The sequence below is a fragment of the Peromyscus leucopus genome, chromosome 16_21 (genome assembly GCF_004664715.2).
Source record: "Peromyscus leucopus breed LL Stock chromosome 16_21, UCI_PerLeu_2.1, whole genome shotgun sequence".
Lineage (NCBI taxonomy): Eukaryota > Metazoa > Chordata > Mammalia > Rodentia > Cricetidae > Peromyscus > Peromyscus leucopus.
Window position 1 is genome coordinate 6201889 of NC_051084.1, and position 17771 is coordinate 6219659.

Below are 17771 nucleotides of genomic sequence, written 5' to 3' on the forward strand. Positions count from 1 at the left end.
TTTTTCTTGCCAGCAGGCATGATGGTTGCACACTTTTAATCCCAGCATTCAGGAGACACAGGCAGACCAATCTCTGAGTTTCAGGGCAGCCAGTGCTACAGAGTGAGACCTGTCTCGGTTTTTTTTTTGTTTTGTTTTAAGATTTATTTATTACATATACAATATTCTGCCTGTATGTGTCCTTGCAGGCCAGAAGAGGGCGCCAGATCTCATTACAGATGGTTGTGAGCTGCCATGTGGTTCCTGGGAATTGAACCTGGGTCCTCTGGAAGAGCAGTCAGTGCTCTTAATCGCTGAGCCATCTCTCCAGCCCCTCACTTTTTTTTTAAGATTCCTTTTCCTTTATGTTTGTGAATATTGTGCCTGCGTGTATATGAGTCCCTGAACAGACCAGGAATGGGCAGTGGGTCCCCGGGCACTGGAATTACAGGCAGCTATAAACAGTGCTGGGAACCGAACCTGAGTCCTCTGGAGAGCAGCAATGAATGCTCCTTACTGCTGAGACATCCCTCCAATCCCTCCTAGTGGTGTGTGTGTGTGTGTGTGTGTGTGTGTGTGTGTGTGTGTGTATGTGTAGTATGTGTGGTGTGTGTGTGTGTGTGTGCGCGCATGTGTGGTATGTGTGTGATGTGTGTGTGTGTGGTGTGTGTGTGAATGTGGTGCATATACATGGTGATGTTTATGTGGTATGTGTGTATGGTGTGTATGTGTGAATGTGGTGTATATGTGTGATGTGCATGTGTGTGCAGTGTGTGTGTGTGTGTGTGTGTGTGTGTGTGTGTGTGTGTGTGTGTAGAATAGAGGACAACTTGAGGGGTATGCTTTCTCCTTCTACTATGTGAGTTCCAGGTTCCAACTCAGGTTGCTAGTTTCATATCGGGTATCTATCTGCTGGGCCATCTCACCAGGGGCCCATGTTATGTCTTTTAGTTCTCCTTTAATAGACAAATTGGGACACATTTTTAATGTGTCTGTTTTGTGTAAGACACTCAGTGGCACTGAAGGAACTATAAAAAGGGACGTGAGCCTTTGGGGTCCATTTGGCTTTGGAAAGACCGAGCCCTAGCTCCAGAATGGGAAGGAGGGCGGTAACGAGTGCCGCGATAGGGCTGAGCTTTGAGTGTTGGAGCGCTCACACTGCCCAGAAGGCAGAGGCAAAGTCTGTGGAAGGTTCCTTCCAGTTCATCTCCACATCTTTGCCATTGACAGCCACACTGGATGTGTTCCCCGACAGGAAGCAGCAGCCAGATATAAACCTAGACAGCTGGACTGGATGTGGTCAAACGAGGGGGTCAGGTGTGCGCGAAAGACGAGGCAGGCGCAGTGGACGTGACATTGGCCCCGGCTGCCCCCTTGTCGGGCTCCAGGCCACAGCGAACCAGCTCAGACTGAGATGGTTATGTCTACACACACACACACCACACACCACACACACCATACACACACATATCACACACACCACACACACACACCATACATACCACACACCACACATACACACACACCACACAGACACACACACCACACACATACACACCACACCACACACACCATACACCACACGCACCACATACACCACACACACACACACACACACCACATACACACACACCACACACACCACATACACACACACACCACACACACCACACACACATACACACACACACACCACACACACACACCACATACACACACACACCACACACACCACACACATACACACCTACACACCACACACCACACACACACACACCATACATACCACACACCACACATACACACACACCACACATACACACCACACCACACACACACCACACACACATACACACACACACACACCCCATACACACCACACACACATACACACACACACCCCACACACACACCACACACACACACACACCACACACACATACACACCACACACACCACATACACACACACCACACACACACATACCACATACCACACACCACACACATACACACCACACCACACACACACACACCACACACACACACACACCACATACCACACACCACACACATACACACCACACCACACACACACACCACACACACACACACACCACACACACACACCACACACACCACATACACACATACCACACACACCACATATACACACACCACACACATACACACCACACCACACACACACACCACACACATCACACACACACACCACACACACCACACACCACACACACACACACCACACACATACACCACACCACACATACACACCACACACACACACACACACATCACACATACACACATACACACCACACACACCACACACACACACACACACACACACACACACACACACACGGCAGAGTGAGAAATCCATGAGGCTGGTTCACAGTGTTTGACACCCAATTAAAAAGCACTAGGTCGGGGCTGGAGAGCCGGCTCAGCAGTGGAGAGCATTGGCTGCTCCTGCACAGGACAGGAGTTGGTTCCCAGCAGCCATAGGGCAGCTCCAGTTCCAGGGAATCCAACACCTGCTTTTGACCTCTGCCAGCACCAGGCATGCATATGGTACTCAGTCATATACACAGATGAAATATCCATGCACATAATGAATAAATAAATAAAAATTAAAAATAAGTTAAAAACAGAACATCAGCTCATCTGTTAGAATGAATTTTATTAAAAGAAAATTGTGAGCCAGGTGTGGTGGCACATGCCTATAATCTCTGCCTTGAGAGATAGAGGCAGAAGGACCAGGAGCTCAAGGCCAGCCTCAGCTACATAGAATGTCTGAGGCCAGCCTGGGCTCCATGAGGCCTTGTTTTAAACAATAACAGTAACAAAGCAACAACTGAAAAATTACACCAAAACCACAGAGAAGTGTCGGCTGGGTCATGAGGGCCCGGAAGCTATGACTTAGAAACTATGAAGAAGGCCTGAGGCTTCTCAGAGGATTCAAAAGGAACTCCATATGGTCCGGGGATCAAAGCTGTGGGTGTGTGTACTAAAGAATTTAAATCAATAGGCTGGAGAGATGGCCCAGCAGTATGCACACTGGCTGCTCTTCCAGAGGACCAGGGTTCGATCCCCAGAACCCGAGTGGTGGCTCACGACTGCCTGAGACTCCAGTTCCAGGGATTTGGTCCTGGTTTCCCTTGGGCACCATGAGTCTGCACAGACTTACATGCAGACGAAATAGCCGTACGCATAAAATAAATAAACAAAATCTTTTTAAAAGGCATTTAAATCAGAAATTATAAGCAACACGTGCACCTCATATTCTTTTCAGTGCTATGCACAGTGGACAAGCAGGAAGCGACCCACGCGCCCCGTAAGAGATGAATGGATGAAAAAACATCTCAAATAAAAACAGCTGGTAACAACAACAGAAGAACAAACAAGAAAACCAACCCCAAACAGCAGCAACAAAACCTGAGCAGCAGCTCCTGACCACTGAGCCCACCCTCCAGCCCCGCCTGACCACTGAGCCCTCCAGCCCCAACCTAACCACTGAACCCTCCAGCCCAACCTAACCACTGAACCCACCCTCCAGCCCCAAGACCCTGGACTTTTGTTTTATTTATTTATTTAATTTTAAAGGTTGAAAAAAAATGCTAAGTATAGAAATAAACAGAAAAATATATGACTAATAGAAGATAAATTAAAATTAAATTACCCAGAAAAAGAGGTTAATAGATAAGAGCATTAAAACAGTTGTAATTATTTCATACTTTGAAAGTTACAAGAAAAATTGAACATGTTACGAAATGTAGATGATCTGGAAAGCAGAGGATCAGGCATGTTCCCCCGGGACCTTGAGCATGCAAAGCAGGCATCCTACCACCTGAGCTATGAGGCGTAGAGACTTTTTTTTAAAAGACAGTGTCTCACTCTGCCGCGCTGGCTGGTCTGGAACTCATGTGTAGATCAAGCTGGTCTTGAACACACAGACATCTGTCTGCATCTGCCTCCCCAGTGCTGGATTAAAAGTGTGCCCAGCTCACTGGTCTCCATCCTCCTTCTCTCACTCTCCATTCTCTTCCCGTCTCTCTGTTTCTCTCTGTCTCTCCTGTGTGTGTAGTGTGAGTGTGTGTATATCTCTGTGTGAGTGTGTGTAGCTCTGTTAAATGTGGGTCTGTGTGTATCTGTGTGTCTGTATTTGTGTGTGTATCTGTGTCTGTGTGTGTATCTGTGTCTCTGTGTGTATCTGTGTCTCTGTGTGTATATGTGGCCACAGGCTCCTTTACACACTGCCAGCCGAAGTCCTGCATTTGGTAGAAAACATGAAGCAGTTGTCTTTTTCAGTCTTCACTTAACATAATGATTTCCAGTGGCATCCACATTCCTAAAAGTGTCATGATTTCATTTTTAAAAGTGTATTATTGTTGTTATTAGTATTGTGTGTGCGTGATGAGTGTGGGAGTGTGTGTGCTAGGTTGCATACATGCTTTAGTGCATATGTGGTGGTCAGAAGACAACTTTTGGTGGTCTAGGGTTAGAACTTAGGTTGTCGGGCCTCTGAGGCAAACACTGCCCACTCAGCCATCTTCCCAGCTGTGTGTGCACACGCATGTGACTGTGCACTCACATATGTGGAGGCCAGAGGACTCTCCTCTTTGATTGCTTCGTGATAGGGTGTCTTCTTTCACTGAATCTGGAGAGAAATCGGCCAACAAGCTTGGAGGATTCACCTGTCTGCTTCCCCGTGCTGGGTTTGGAGCCATGCACCACAGTTCCTGGCTTTTCCCACGGGTTCTGGGATCCAAACTCGGGTCACTATGCCCGCACAGTGAGTGCCCTTGCTCCACAGGGCGCTTAGAGAGAGCAGATGAGCTAATGTGTCTGGCAGGTGTGGCTACTGTTATTATTGTTGAGGATGCTCCCTCTGCATTTGTTGAGGATATAAGCAATGGGAGAAGGAGCCGAGAGAGGCAGGGCGCAGAGTATATTCAGAGAATATTGAGCAATCCCATCTGTCAGAAGAGTAATAGCCTTATGGGCTCACGTTGGAAAGAGTTTTTAATGTCACAATAAAGAGTGTGTATCTTATTTGGTAATCAATAAGAAACAATGACAGAGTGTGTCAGCAGTTGGAAGAAAGAGAAGGTAAACCAGGAGAGAAGTACATGATGAGGAGAGGGTTCCAGGTGAGGGGTGGTGTGTCCGAATGTGGGACGGTGTTAGAAGAGACCACAATAGAGACGGATGGGGAGGATGGGTACAGGTAGAGGAACGGGCTTAAGAGGGAAGTACGACAGCTATGTGGAGGATAGAATGGGGGGTCAGGTGAGGCTAAATGAGTAATGGGGATAATCTGGGAAGGGGGGGGAATAAAAGGTGATGGAGACAGGTAAGGAGCCTGTGGTCAAGTGAATGGCACAGGTCAGTTAAGAAGACCCGGCATCTCTTACGGGACCATCCGAGAGTGAGCAGGCAGGGTCTAGGGGGGCAGAGTGGAACGTGATGTCAGAAAAAACGGCAGTGATGTAAAGGCTGGGGCGGTGGGGCGGTGATGTCAGGGCTGGTGCTGATGCTGGCGGCGCAGTGCATTGTGGGCAGCTCCCCACTCCGCCGCTGCTGCTGCCGCCGCCGCCGCCGCCGCCGCCGTCGCCCGAGGAGGATCCGGGTCGGGCCGGGCCGGGCCGGGATGGTCGGGGTCGGGAGGCCGCCGCCGCCGCGGGAGAGAGCGGGCCGCCCAGCGCCGCACTGAGCCGCCCCGCCCCGCCCCGGCCCCGGGGGATGCGCCGCCCCGTGCCGCTGCCTTCACCGCCGCAGCCGCAGCCGCAGCCGCAGCGGACACCGAGCAGGTGAGGCGGGGCGGGGCCAGGCGGGCGGGCCGGGGGTCCCTTCTGGGGTTCATCGGGCCTCCCGCCCGGCTCACCTCCACGGCCCGGCTCTCATCCCGCAGCGGTCTGCGGCCTCCGAGGCTGCCATCGGGAGCTGGGACGCTGGCCTACACTGCCTGGGCCGCAGCCTGAGGCCTGGAGCCGCTCCCTGCCCCCGCACAGACCCACCCTGCCAGCCCATCCCCCGCAGCGGCCCCCTCCCCAGCTCTCGCCCTATGATGTCCCTCCTCACTCTCCCGTCACCTCTGACAGGTCATCCAGCGGTCTCCAGACCCTCTCTCTCCTCCCCAGTCCCTCCCTTCCTCCCACCAGCCTCCCTTTTGACTCCCCAGCTGTGTCCAGAAGCCCCTCCCGTGGTCTCTTGGGGTCACTCCGTTCCTGCCACCACGATCTCCTCCCGTCCCTTGTCTTACCCCGCTCCCCTCATCCTGTCTCTCTGACAGGCCCTGTTCTCTGCACTCCCCTCACCTCTTCTCTCCCGTTCTCATCCTCCTCATGACCTCCTCCCTCCTTACCTGGCCTCGGAGATTCCCACTCACACCTGCCTCACACCTTGCATGGCCACACACACGAACACGTCTGCTCCCAAACCACAATGTGCTCCCAAGCACTTGGTGCTCGCTCTCCACTTACCCCACATTCTCGTGCATGCACACAGCCATGCATGCACACAGCCATGCCTACACACACACACACACACACACACACACACACACACACTCACACACACACACACACACACACACGGACCTCAGAGGGCAATAATCAAGCACCGAAGCTTGTCAACCCAGTCTGGGATAGCTGGGGTCCACGGAGGCATCCTCTGGGAAGGGTGGTGGGTAGGATGACCAGTTCTCCCCCCCTCCCCACTCCCGACACCCATTCCGTTTAGACTTTCCCAAGTATCATGTGTGAGCAGCACACAGATTTTTCTCATCCGCCTACAGAGTCCACCATACAGGACTAAGGCCCCTCCAATTGTTCAACTTTTTAAATGATTGTTTTTTCAGTACTGGGAGCTGTATGTAGGGCCCTGTACTGACTTGTTAGGCAAATATCTTGCCACATCTCCATCCTCCCCTTTGGATTACATTTTATTTATTTTGCGTGTGGAGGGTGTATTCCTGCTACGGCACACATGTGGAGGTCGGAGGACAAGATGCAGGGGTCTGGTTCCCTCTGTTCTTCACATGGGTCTCAGGAATCAGACTTGATGGTGAGGACCTTTTCTCACAGAACTGTCCTGGCAGGCTCCCAACCCCCTTTTTATTAAAAAGTTAATTTTTGGTGGTATTGGGAGTTGAAGCTGGAGCCTTGACCATGCTGGACATGTACTCCACCACTGAGCTTACTCCCCAGCCTGAATTTAACTCTTTCCTTCCCCCCATGCTGGGCTCGGGCTGGGGCTGTGGCCTCCTACACATTAGGATTAAGCTCCAGCTGAGTTCCCACTGAGGTCTCCTCCACACAAGTTTGATTGCGTCTCCAGTCTTTTTTGTTTAGTTTTGTTTTATTGTTTTCAGCCAGTGTATCTTGTAGCCCAGGCTGGCCTTGAACTTGCTGTATAGCCAAGACTAGTCTCAAATCCCTCATCCTCCTGCCTCCACCTCCAGAGTGCTGGGATCACAGGTGTGTGGTACCATGCCCAGCTGCCTCGGTCTTGTCCTCGACCTATATTCCGGAACCCCACCCCATTTCCTTCCATCTTGCCTTTGTCGTCCCTGTCTTCCGAACTCCTGACGGCCCATAGCCCTGGCGTTGTACGGATTGGAGGAGACAGTCATTTCAAAAAAAAGCTAAAAAGAGTGACAATGGTAATGCTTTCTCTTCATGTCCCACGGGAACATGTGACCTGGAGAAGATGTCTCAGGTCCTTTACAACCCACCCTGCCCTTATCAGGATGTCTAGACACAGGACCTGAGAAGTTAACCCTCTCAAGGAGTGTCAGGCCATGGAGTACCTGTAATGTCCTTTCCCCCCATTTACAAAGAGTTTAGCTACAATTAGTGATTGTAGTGTCCCACCCCATTCACAAAGAACTTTCCACCTCTCCTGTGCCCAGTCCCCAGGCCGAGTGACGCCCTTCACTCCTGTGTGTGGCTCTCCAGGGCCGTGGTTAGTGTGGCAGAGAGCACATAAAGTATCTATAGATGAAAGATGAGATGAAAAGATGCTGTTTCCAAATCCTGTGCTGGCTTGGCAGGAATACCAGAAAGTCACCTTTATTGGCCCCTTCTCTACACATTCACACACAAAGCAAGACATGTACACTCATACAGAGGGGTACATGAACACAGACACACAGGCACACACACACACACACACACACACACACACACACACACGTTTCTTTGGTTAACATGCGTCTTAGTACCTCTGAAGGTTGGGATACTAGTTCCAACGCTCAACTTCTATCCACCTAAGCACAGTAGAAGCTGCATCCTCCAGGCCGGCTCCACACAGAGGTAGAAAGGGGCTTGCTCGCCCCCGCCTGCCCAGACCTGTGCTTCTCTACCGCTCTCTGCCTTCCCTCAGACAGCACCCACTGCTCTGCTCTCCCCCAGTTCAGTTTGGCCCTCGTGGAGTAGACCCTGGGGTACCATCCCTCTGAAAACCAAGGCTTGAGTCCGTGGTCTTGTGTTCACCGTTGGCACACACCCTGGCTTCCCAGTCTTGTGGCTGCCAGCGGGGCCAGCGTCCACTGAGGGTGGTGGTCACCTCTCAACAATCCAGCTGCCTCCATGCCACCCTCAAGGGGCTGTTGTGCATGTCCTTGTTTTTCTTGATGGTCACATCTCTCTGGTTGGCTGGGTGGCCACTCTGATGAGGGTATCCCATGGCTTACCCATGCTCAGCAGGTCTTCCCTCTCCGCCAGCCGGCAAAGCACATCTCCACAGGAGTTGTGTGGCACAGGCTAGGTGTGGATGACTGGGGCGGCAGGTAGTGAGTGACTCAGGCTTGTCATTCTTGGGTCTCCGCCTAGGATTGCCCCCTGGCTAGCGCATCTTCCCCTCCTGCCTTTGGAATGTCTCTATGGTAAACGTTTTCCCCATGGCTTATTCACACATCACTGCCCTCTCCTGTTTTCATCCTGTGTGTGTGTCCTGTTGCTGATTTTCACACCTCCCATTTGTGGTTTATATTACCTCCCTTCCACTGACCTCCATCACCAGGAGTATTTCTCCCAGTAACTCCTTGAGCATCAGAGCCCCCCCCCCCTCCACCCCACCCCGGCTTGGGAAGGATGCCTGCCAGCAGGATGGGGATGGGGTGCCTTTCCCCAGCTGTCAGGTGGTCTAGGGTGGCAGCCAGGCTGTTCACTGCCCTTCCTCACTCTCCCAGGTAGATGGCCCACCAAGGGCAGGCCCTGCGGACACCCCTCCCTCCGGCTGGCGGATGCAGTGCCTAGCGGCTGCTCTTAAGGACGAAACCAACATGAGTGGGGGAGGGGAGCAGGCCGACATCCTGCCGGCCAACTACGTGGTCAAAGATCGCTGGAAGGTGGTGAGTGAGTGACCTAGCTGGGCAGCGGGAGGGGTCTGGGAAAGGAGCCGAAGAGATCTGGAGACTCCCTAAGACGGGTGCCCTTGGAGCCCTTACCCTAAGTGGGAGGTGTCCTCGAGCTCGTTTGCATGCCGCTCAAATGTTATTTTTGCCCACACATTCTCCCGGGACCCTCTCTCCAACCCGGCTCCCTCTCACCCCTTCCCGGGCTAGGTCGCGCTGGTCCAGCTCAGCCTGAACAACTCCTAGTTGGATGTCTAGGTGCGAGCTGCAGAGCCGGGTGCGGAGGAGGGGGGTGGGGGAGGGGGCTCCTTCTCTGCCGCACCTTGGGGAAGGACATTGAGTGAGCATGTGTTCCTCCGCTTCCGCAGAGGACGGAAAGGCTTGGGTCTGGGGAAAGAGGCCCTGCGGGCTGCTCCCACCGCATCCGCACTCCATCTTCTCCATCCACCCTCCTCCCTTCCCGGGTTCCTGCGGCAGGTGCAACACGCCGAGACTCCATCTCCCAGCGTGCCCTGTTCCTCTAACCCAGGACTTCGGGCTCCTTGGCCTGCTGGGAGTTGTAGTCCGAGTTTATTCGTGGCGGGGTGGGGGGCGGGGGGAGATGATATTCTGGGTGGGAGAGGGACACTGTAAGGGTCGGGACAGTGATTGTGTCTGGGGAACCAGACCTACGGTCAGTCAGCCTCGTCCAAATCCTTTTTTTCTCCATCGTTTTAAAGCACCCTGGTGTCCTCTTTATTGTAGGGTGGGATGATGTAGGATGGTATAGTGTGGGAAAAGTGTGTGCGGCTGTGTGGGGTATGCACAGAAATGGGGATCCAGAGGGGAAGAAAGAACTATGGAGGTCAGATGTTTTCACCGTGTGCAGTTGTGGTGTCCGCGTGCGCGCGTCCCTGGGCTTTGGTGTGGTGAGGTTCAGCTTACTAGGGATGCTGGGTTGGAGAGGAGGGTGGGGCCTGGGTGCCGGCGGATCTCCATGGCAACAGTCCCCCGGCCGCGCAGGTCCCCTAGAGGTCCAAGGAGAGAGGCAAAGTAGCATTTTCAGGAATTGGGAGCGGGGGTGTTAGGAGAGTCTTAGGGCCCCTGAAGCGGGATTCCTGAGAAAGTAACTGGACAGAAATGCAGGAGGAGCCGGGGCAGCCATAAAAGGAAGGGGTGTTTGGCAAAGTGAGAAGCCCTCCTTCAAGACCCCCGGGTCCCTGGCACACGAGCTTGGTGTCTGGCAGATGGGAGGCTGAATAACATTTGTACTGAAAGGCAAGAAAAAGACTGTTCACACACACTGAGTTTAGACTAAAGACCTTGTTGTGCTCTGTGGAAGAGGGATGGGAGTGTGCGGGGAGAGAGATGGCAGAGGGAGTGGCGGGGGCTGGGGGGAGGGCGAGTATGCCAGACCTGGACTGTCCTGCCCCTGGAGAGCTAGAGACCAGGTGCTGGATGCAGCCATTTTCGGGCAGGGATGGGACTGATGTGTGATTGTGGGAACCGGGAATCACGGACCAGAGAGGGGGCTGCAGCCAGGAGAAACGGGGTCAGCGATCAAGGAGGAATATTTAAAAATAGGAAGTTATAAATAAATTCCTTTGTGCTACAAAATAAAATAAAATAAAATAAAATAAAAACAGTAAGTCGTTCTTGAGGGGTGGTCCTTGCAAGCAGCATAGCAAACAACAGCGATAAAAATCCTAGTGTTTGTGCTGTACCTCTTTAAAGATAACTTATTTGTTTTATGTGCATTGGTGTTTTGCCTGCATGTGTATCTGTGTGAGATGTCAGATCTTGGAGTTACAGACAGTTGTGAGCTGTCATGTGGGTGCTGGGAATTGAACTTGGGTCCTCTGGAAGAACACCGGTGCTCTTAACCACCGAGCCATCTCTCCAGCCGCTCTGTGCCTTTCTTGTTCTCAGAGGCTGTGAAGGTGTCCTCTGGAGGTTATTTCAGGAATTGATGTTAGATACGGCAGTGACCAGCACACCTGTTTCATAGGTGTGGTCAGCTAACTTGCCAGTTTCGTGATCAGAAGACAGGCTGAGGTCTGTCTGCCACATGAATACAATCAGTAAGAATATCAGCCCATGTGAGACTTGGGGCCTTAGGGGTGAAAGATCTTTATGACCTGTTTCAATCCGACTCTCTCTCTCTCTCTCTCTCTCTCTCTCTCTCTCTCTCTCTCATTTTTTGAGACAGGGTTTCTCTGTGTAGTTTTGGTGCCTATCCTGGATTTCGCTCTGTAGATCAAGCTGGCTTCGAATTCACAGAGATCCGCCTGGCTCTGCCTCCCGAGTGCTGGGATTAAAGGCGTGTGCCACCGCCACCAGCTCAATCCAACTCTTACTGAGGAGAAAAAGTGGAGACTCAAAAAGTTTACAAAACCTAGATAACCTTAGGTTGTCCAGAGTTGGGCCAAGAAAAGGGTGTCTGCGCCAAATAAACCGAGGCTCTCTTGTGTTGTGTTTCTTCTCTGGTTTAGGGAGGTCCCTCAATGGGGGTTGGGATCGTTAAAACACACAGAAGCAGAGAAACTGGGCCTGCTAAGGGTCCAAAGGGTGTTCTCTTAAGGGGCTTTGAGCAGGGGCGCCTTGTGACATTCATGGGCCCTGGGCACTTTTGTCTCATGACACCTCCTTCTATAACAGGGAACTAAAAATTGCATTTTTATGACGCATTGTTACAGAGAGTAATACATTCGTAATTCTAGACTGAGTTTTTCTCTTTGGCCCAAAAGTTCATCACTTTATCTTTTGGTTGCGAGCCTTGCCTTCAACGGCCGAGCCATCTCTCCAACCCCACTTTTTGTGGATCCCCAATCCACGTGGGATTGTGAGGGGCCTAGTCACTGTGGCCAGTGGATGAGAATGCCCTCATCACAGAGCAGAAGGAAAGGATGCTGGCTGAGTGAATGCCAGCATCCAGCCCCCTCCCTAGGGATGGGGAGAGAAGTAAAGGATGTTCAGTTTGGGGGAAAGGCCAATAGAGGAGCTGGGGCCCGGGAAGCTGGGAGCAGGGGAGCAGACGCTAGGGGTGTTCCCACCAGCAGGGAGTCTAAAGGCTTGAGTGTCAGCATCCACGCTTGTGGTGCTCAGTGGTCCACATCCCGTAACCTACGGCTCCTACACCGGTAGGTTCTGTCTCCAGCTGATGCAGGCTGGAGAAAATGCAGCCCAGTTATCTGCTAGCTGTGTGGCCTAGCCAAAGCATGGCAGGCCCTGGGCCTTGTGACTGTCGCTGTGTGCACCATGGGGAGTCAGGTGACCCTCCTCCCTTGTGCTGCAGAGCCTGGGACTGACTGTGGTGAGGTCTGTGAGCCCCTCACACGCCTACCCTGTCTGTCCTCTGTGCTCACAGGCAGGCAGCAAGCTGTAGAAGGATGCGGACTAGGTTGTTGTCTCCCGAGGCTAGAGCTCCCTGGAGACAGGCCGCTGTCTCTAGAGGCTGGGTCCTTCCCACCTGGTTGTTAGGTTTCTGTTGTCACTAGCTTCTGTCAGAAGAGGGTGCTGCCTGCTCCTTCTGCCCTCTGCCCCTTCTCTTTCCGTGTTCCTCCCCTGCCTCAAGAACCTTCACCGTTCCTCACAGTGCTGGTTCCTCTTCTGTCCTTTACTGTTATGACTATTTTTTACATGTATTGATGTGTGCTGTGGCTTTGTGTGTCGTGATGTGTGTGTGGAAGTCAGAGGATAACATGAGGCAGTTGGCTGTCTTCTTCCATGTGGGTCTTGGGGATCAAACCCAGGATGTCAGGCTTGGTAGCAAGCGCCTTGACTTGCTAAGCTCCTACCCATGTGTTCCTCCCTCTCTCCTCCTCTCCCTCCCCTTCTTTGGAGACAGGGACTCAGATATCCCAGGCTAGCCCTGCTATGTAGCACAGGCTGATACTGAACCTTTACCTCCTCCCCCCAGTGTGCACCACCATGCCTGGTGGATGTGGTACTGGGATCGAACCTGGGGCTTCGTGTGTGCTAAGCAAGCACCCTGCTGACCAAGCTACACCCCTGGCCCTGCTCTCCAGATGACCCACCATCTCTAGACCCCTGTGCCATCAGGGCAGTCTCGTGTCTGCCTGAAGCCATGTGTCTCTTATATACCGCTCCTATTCAGATCCCTGTCCAGTGCCGCGTGCGCGTACGTGCGTGTGTGGGTGCGTGTGTGGGTGCGTGTGTGTGTGTGTGTGTGTGTGTGTGTGTGTGTGTGTGTGTGGTGTCCTCTCCTTCAAGAATACCACCTGCCCATCGGTGGAGACTATAGTCCGCAGAGGTGGGCTGAGGAACTGCCCAGCTGGATCCCTGAGTACAATTCTTCCCCTCATCCACAGCTGAAGAAGATCGGGGGCGGGGGCTTTGGTGAGATCTACGAGGCCATGGACCTGCTGACCAGGGAGAACGTGGCCCTCAAGGTGGAGTCAGCCCAGCAGCCTAAGCAGGTCCTCAAGATGGAGGTGGCTGTGCTCAAAAAACTTCAAGGTACCACCCTGGGGCTGGGGCGTGGGAAGGAAGTGGTGATGGAGCCAGGATCTAAGAAAGATGAGACCAGAGGCTAGGAGAGTGACGGGGAGTGATGAGGGAGACTGTTGGTGATGGCCAAGTGAGGTGTGTCGTGGCTTACAGACATCGGTGTGGCCAGAGTGTTAGAAAGAAGGCGGGACCGGGGGTGGGGGGTGGGAGCAGGGCTATTACAGAGGCATTCCCAGAACCAGGGCGGGAACAGGATTCGAGAGGGTGCCAGAGGGGTGGCTCCGTGGCTCCAGGGTCAAAGCAATTCAGAATCCGCATCAACGCTAGGTAGGCATGGCATACATACACACCACGCACAACAAAGTGGGGTGTGTGTGTGTGTGTGTGTGTGTGTGTGTGTGTGTGAGAGAGAGAGAGAGAGAGAGAGAGAGAGAGAGAGAGAGAGAGAGCTGGGGTGGGGGTAGAGGGGCACACCAGACCCTGTCTTTGGCTGGTGAGGAGGAAGGAATGGGACTTGGGAGGCCCTCGTTTTTTGTGCCCTTCAGGGAAGGACCACGTGTGCAGGTTCATTGGCTGTGGCAGGAATGAGAAGTTCAACTATGTGGTGATGCAGCTGCAGGTGTGTCCCTGGGACCTGTCCACCTGCCTCTCTCCCCGAGAGCTGGAGGGTGACTTGGGTGTGGCATGGAGAAGGGAAGCATCGGTCCCTGATGGGATGGGTAGAGGGTAGGCACGACCCTTTGTGGGCAAGGCTGTCATAGTGGTGGTAGCTGGGATGCGGAAGAGATGAGTCTTCCCCTCCCCCTTCCCCGTCCTATCCCATCTTATCCATCTCGCCCACCCTACCCAGGGTCGGAACCTGGCTGACCTGCGCCGCAGCCAGCCGAGGGGCACTTTCACGCTAAGCACCACACTGAGGCTGGGCAAGCAGATCCTGGAGTCCATCGAAGCCATCCACTCCGTGGGCTTCCTGCACCGTGACATCAAGCCGGTGAGCAGTGTGCCTGAGCGCTCCTGTTGCTGTGGGGCCTGGCCGCTCCGCTCCAGTGGTTGAACCTCAGGAACCTCTTCTACTAGACACTTCTTGATCCGCACCAAACCCCATCTCCTCGTTCTCACCTCTTGGCCATGCCAGGCTGAGTGCCCAGCTCTCATCTCTGTCCATCCTTCTTCATCTCTCACCCATGACCCTCTGTAGTCCTTCAGTCTAGAGGTGAGGAGGTCAGGGGAGGCCGTCTTGGGTCTTGGTGCTAGAAAAGGAAAGTACAATCCTCTTGTTTAAAAGGGTAAAAAGAGAAGTGTGGGAAGGCTGAGTGGACGACCCCAGGGCACACAGCAAGAAAGGTGCAGGCGGCTGATTCTGAGCCGGGCAGCCGTACCAAGCCCTGCTGCCCCTTTGGGAGCCGAGGATCTAGAGCAGGACGGAGCCGCGCTCAAAGCTGTTGTCACCAGTTCTGTGATTCAGAGAAGCGTCCTCAGCCTTGGACCTTCCCTTCAGTGTCTCTAAATGAGCATAGTCATCCCTGCTCTGTCGCTGAGGTCCACAGTCATGTTCACGCGAATCTGGGTGGGTGTAAGAATCCATGGGCTGGGGGCCCTTCAGCGCTGGCATAGCAATACTTTAGTGAGTCTGGGGGTGCTGGACCCCAGCTCACGGCTGCTCTCTTCCCACAGTCCAACTTTGCCATGGGCCGGCTGCCCTCCACCTACAGAAAGTGCTACATGTTGGACTTTGGGCTGGCCCGGCAGTACACCAACACTACAGGAGACGTCCGGCCCGTGAGTACCACGTGGCGTCAGGGTGGTGGGGCTCTAAGAACTCTCTGGTATGGGGACATTTCTCCTCGCAGCTGCCTAAGCAGGCTTGGTGTTCTTTTATCCAACCCTGGCATGACAGCTGGTACCTGGGTGAGGTGGAGGTGGGCAGTTAGTCTTGGTGGTGGTAGGGGTGGCAGTGTGACTGAGGTGTGGTCTCTTCCTTGCAGCCTCGGAATGTGGCCGGGTTCCGGGGGACTGTTCGCTATGCCTCGGTCAATGCCCACAAGAACCGGGTGAGTGGATGGCATGCCCTGAGTTAAGGGCTAAGGGCAGGAAGACAGAGCTGGGCATGGAGGGAGCTGTGGATGTCAAGGTGGGGAGAAAAGAATGGGGTGTGGCTGCAGCCTGGAGATGGAGGAAGGTGTCCCTGTTGGCTGCCCTGATGTCCTTCTCTTCTGGGCCTCCATTATCCCTCTCCCCACTGAAAAATCACCTTTTTTTTTTTTTTTTTTTAAGAGACAAAACATACTCAGGCCAGGCGGTGGTGGCACATGCCTTTAATCACAGAGGCAGGATGATCTCTGTGAGTTCGAGGCCAGCCTGGTCTACAGAGCGAGATCCAGGACAGGCACCAAAACTACACAGAGAAACCCTGTCTCAAAAAAAAAAAAAACCCAAACCAAACCGAACCAAACCAAAACCACACCCAGAACGTTTTACTGTGGTGTCTGTGTGCTGAGCCACAGCCCTAGAGAGACCCTAGCATTGTCTGTCTGGGTCTGAGTGTCAGCTGTCCCCAGAAAAGGGTCCACTACCCCTTCCCAGAGGAGGACTTGAGAATTTAAGGTGACTCTCCCTTCCCTCTCAGGAGATGGGCCGCCACGATGACCTGTGGTCTCTCTTCTACATGTTGGTAGAGTTCGCAGTGGGCCAGCTGCCCTGGAGGAAGATCAAGGACAAGGTGAGGCCCCCACAGCTGGGTGGAAGAGGCGGAGGGGACCAGCTGGGGCCTTACCTCCTGTGTCCATGCCCCTCCAGGAGCAGGTGGGGATGATCAAGGAGAAGTATGAGCACCGGATGCTCCTGAAGCACATGCCATCTGAGTTCCATCTCTTCCTGGACCACATCGCCAGCCTTGACTACTTCACCAAGCCTGATTACCAGGTGCGGCCCCTAGCCTGGGGCACCACTCAGAGGTCGCTGGCCCCTAACAGTGACTGCCCCTGCCCCCGCAGCCTGGCATACTTCAGTGCCCCTGCATCTGCCCCTTGGACTTCTAACTATACCAGACTGTTCTTGCCCTTGCAAACCGCAGTCACTGCTAAGATTTCTCAAGAGCTGACCCTCCACAGCATAAGTACTGTTCTTGTGTTACCACATTCAAGCTTCAAAATAAGGGTCTGAGGCAGGGGCATGATCATACACACCTTTAATTCTAGCACTTGGGGTGGGGGTGGGGGTGGGGGTGGATGTCTCTGTGAGTTTGAGGATAGCCTGGTCTCTGCTCTGCATAGAGAGTTCCAGGCCAGCTGGGGTACATAGTGAGAGCCTGGGTAGGGGAAGGACCATGATATGATGTTTGACAGCGGAACTCTGCAGGAAGCTAACTGGGATGATTGTTCAGAGATGGGAACCTGAGATTAGACAGACGTCATGGTTAAGAGCGGGGCTGGGCTCAGAGGGTTATACGTTGCTTAGTGACGGGGCAGACTGTCCTTAGCATCTCACTGTGTAGCCTTTGTAGAGCTCACTTCCCAAACCTGGACAGGCCCTCCCCTTCATCAACCCTGCCCTACAGTGTGGCAGACAAGATCAGATCATGATCCAGACAAGAGACGCAGTGCACCTGAGACTCTCAAGCTTCTCCTGGCCTAACATCGCATGCTGTAGCAGATTACAGCTTCTGTTGTTCTCGAGACAGGGATTCATGTAGACCAGCTGTCCTCAAACTCAATATGTAGCTGGAGATAACCTTGAACTTCTGACCCTCCTGCCTCCACCTCCCAAGCGCTGGATTTTAGACATGTGCCACCATGCCCCGTGATTTACCGTGCCTGAGGTTGAACCCAGAGCTTCCTGCATGCTAAGCAAGCAGACCTTCCTTCCACTAACAGTCACATAAGCAACCTCAGTAAACTTCCCTTCGTAAGTAGAGGGTGTATGTTCTAAATAGTGATTTAAAAAGTAATTGGCCAGGTGTGGTG

General features: G+C 53.2%; 1 protein-coding gene across 3 annotated transcripts in view; it reads left to right on the plus strand.

Annotated features, from left to right (window-relative positions):
* Positions 1-5559: 5559 nt before the first annotated feature.
* The window catches only part of Ttbk1 (tau tubulin kinase 1), a 45251-nt gene continuing 33039 nt past the window's right edge, over positions 5560-17771 (plus strand). For 2 of the 3 annotated variants that reach the window (XM_028887144.2, XM_028887145.2), the window contains exons 1-9: positions 5560-5812; positions 9196-9357; positions 13671-13818; positions 14355-14428; positions 14660-14800; positions 15484-15588; positions 15795-15860; positions 16436-16528; positions 16606-16731. In XM_028887144.2, the coding sequence (XP_028742977.1) occupies positions 9250-9357; positions 13671-13818; positions 14355-14428; positions 14660-14800; positions 15484-15588; positions 15795-15860; positions 16436-16528; positions 16606-16731 (861 nt within the window). In that variant the 5' untranslated portion in view covers positions 5560-5812; positions 9196-9249. The remainder of the gene's footprint in view (positions 5813-9195; positions 9358-13670; positions 13819-14354; positions 14429-14659; positions 14801-15483; positions 15589-15794; positions 15861-16435; positions 16529-16605; positions 16732-17771) is intronic. The other variant, XM_028887146.2, reaches the window with a different exon arrangement.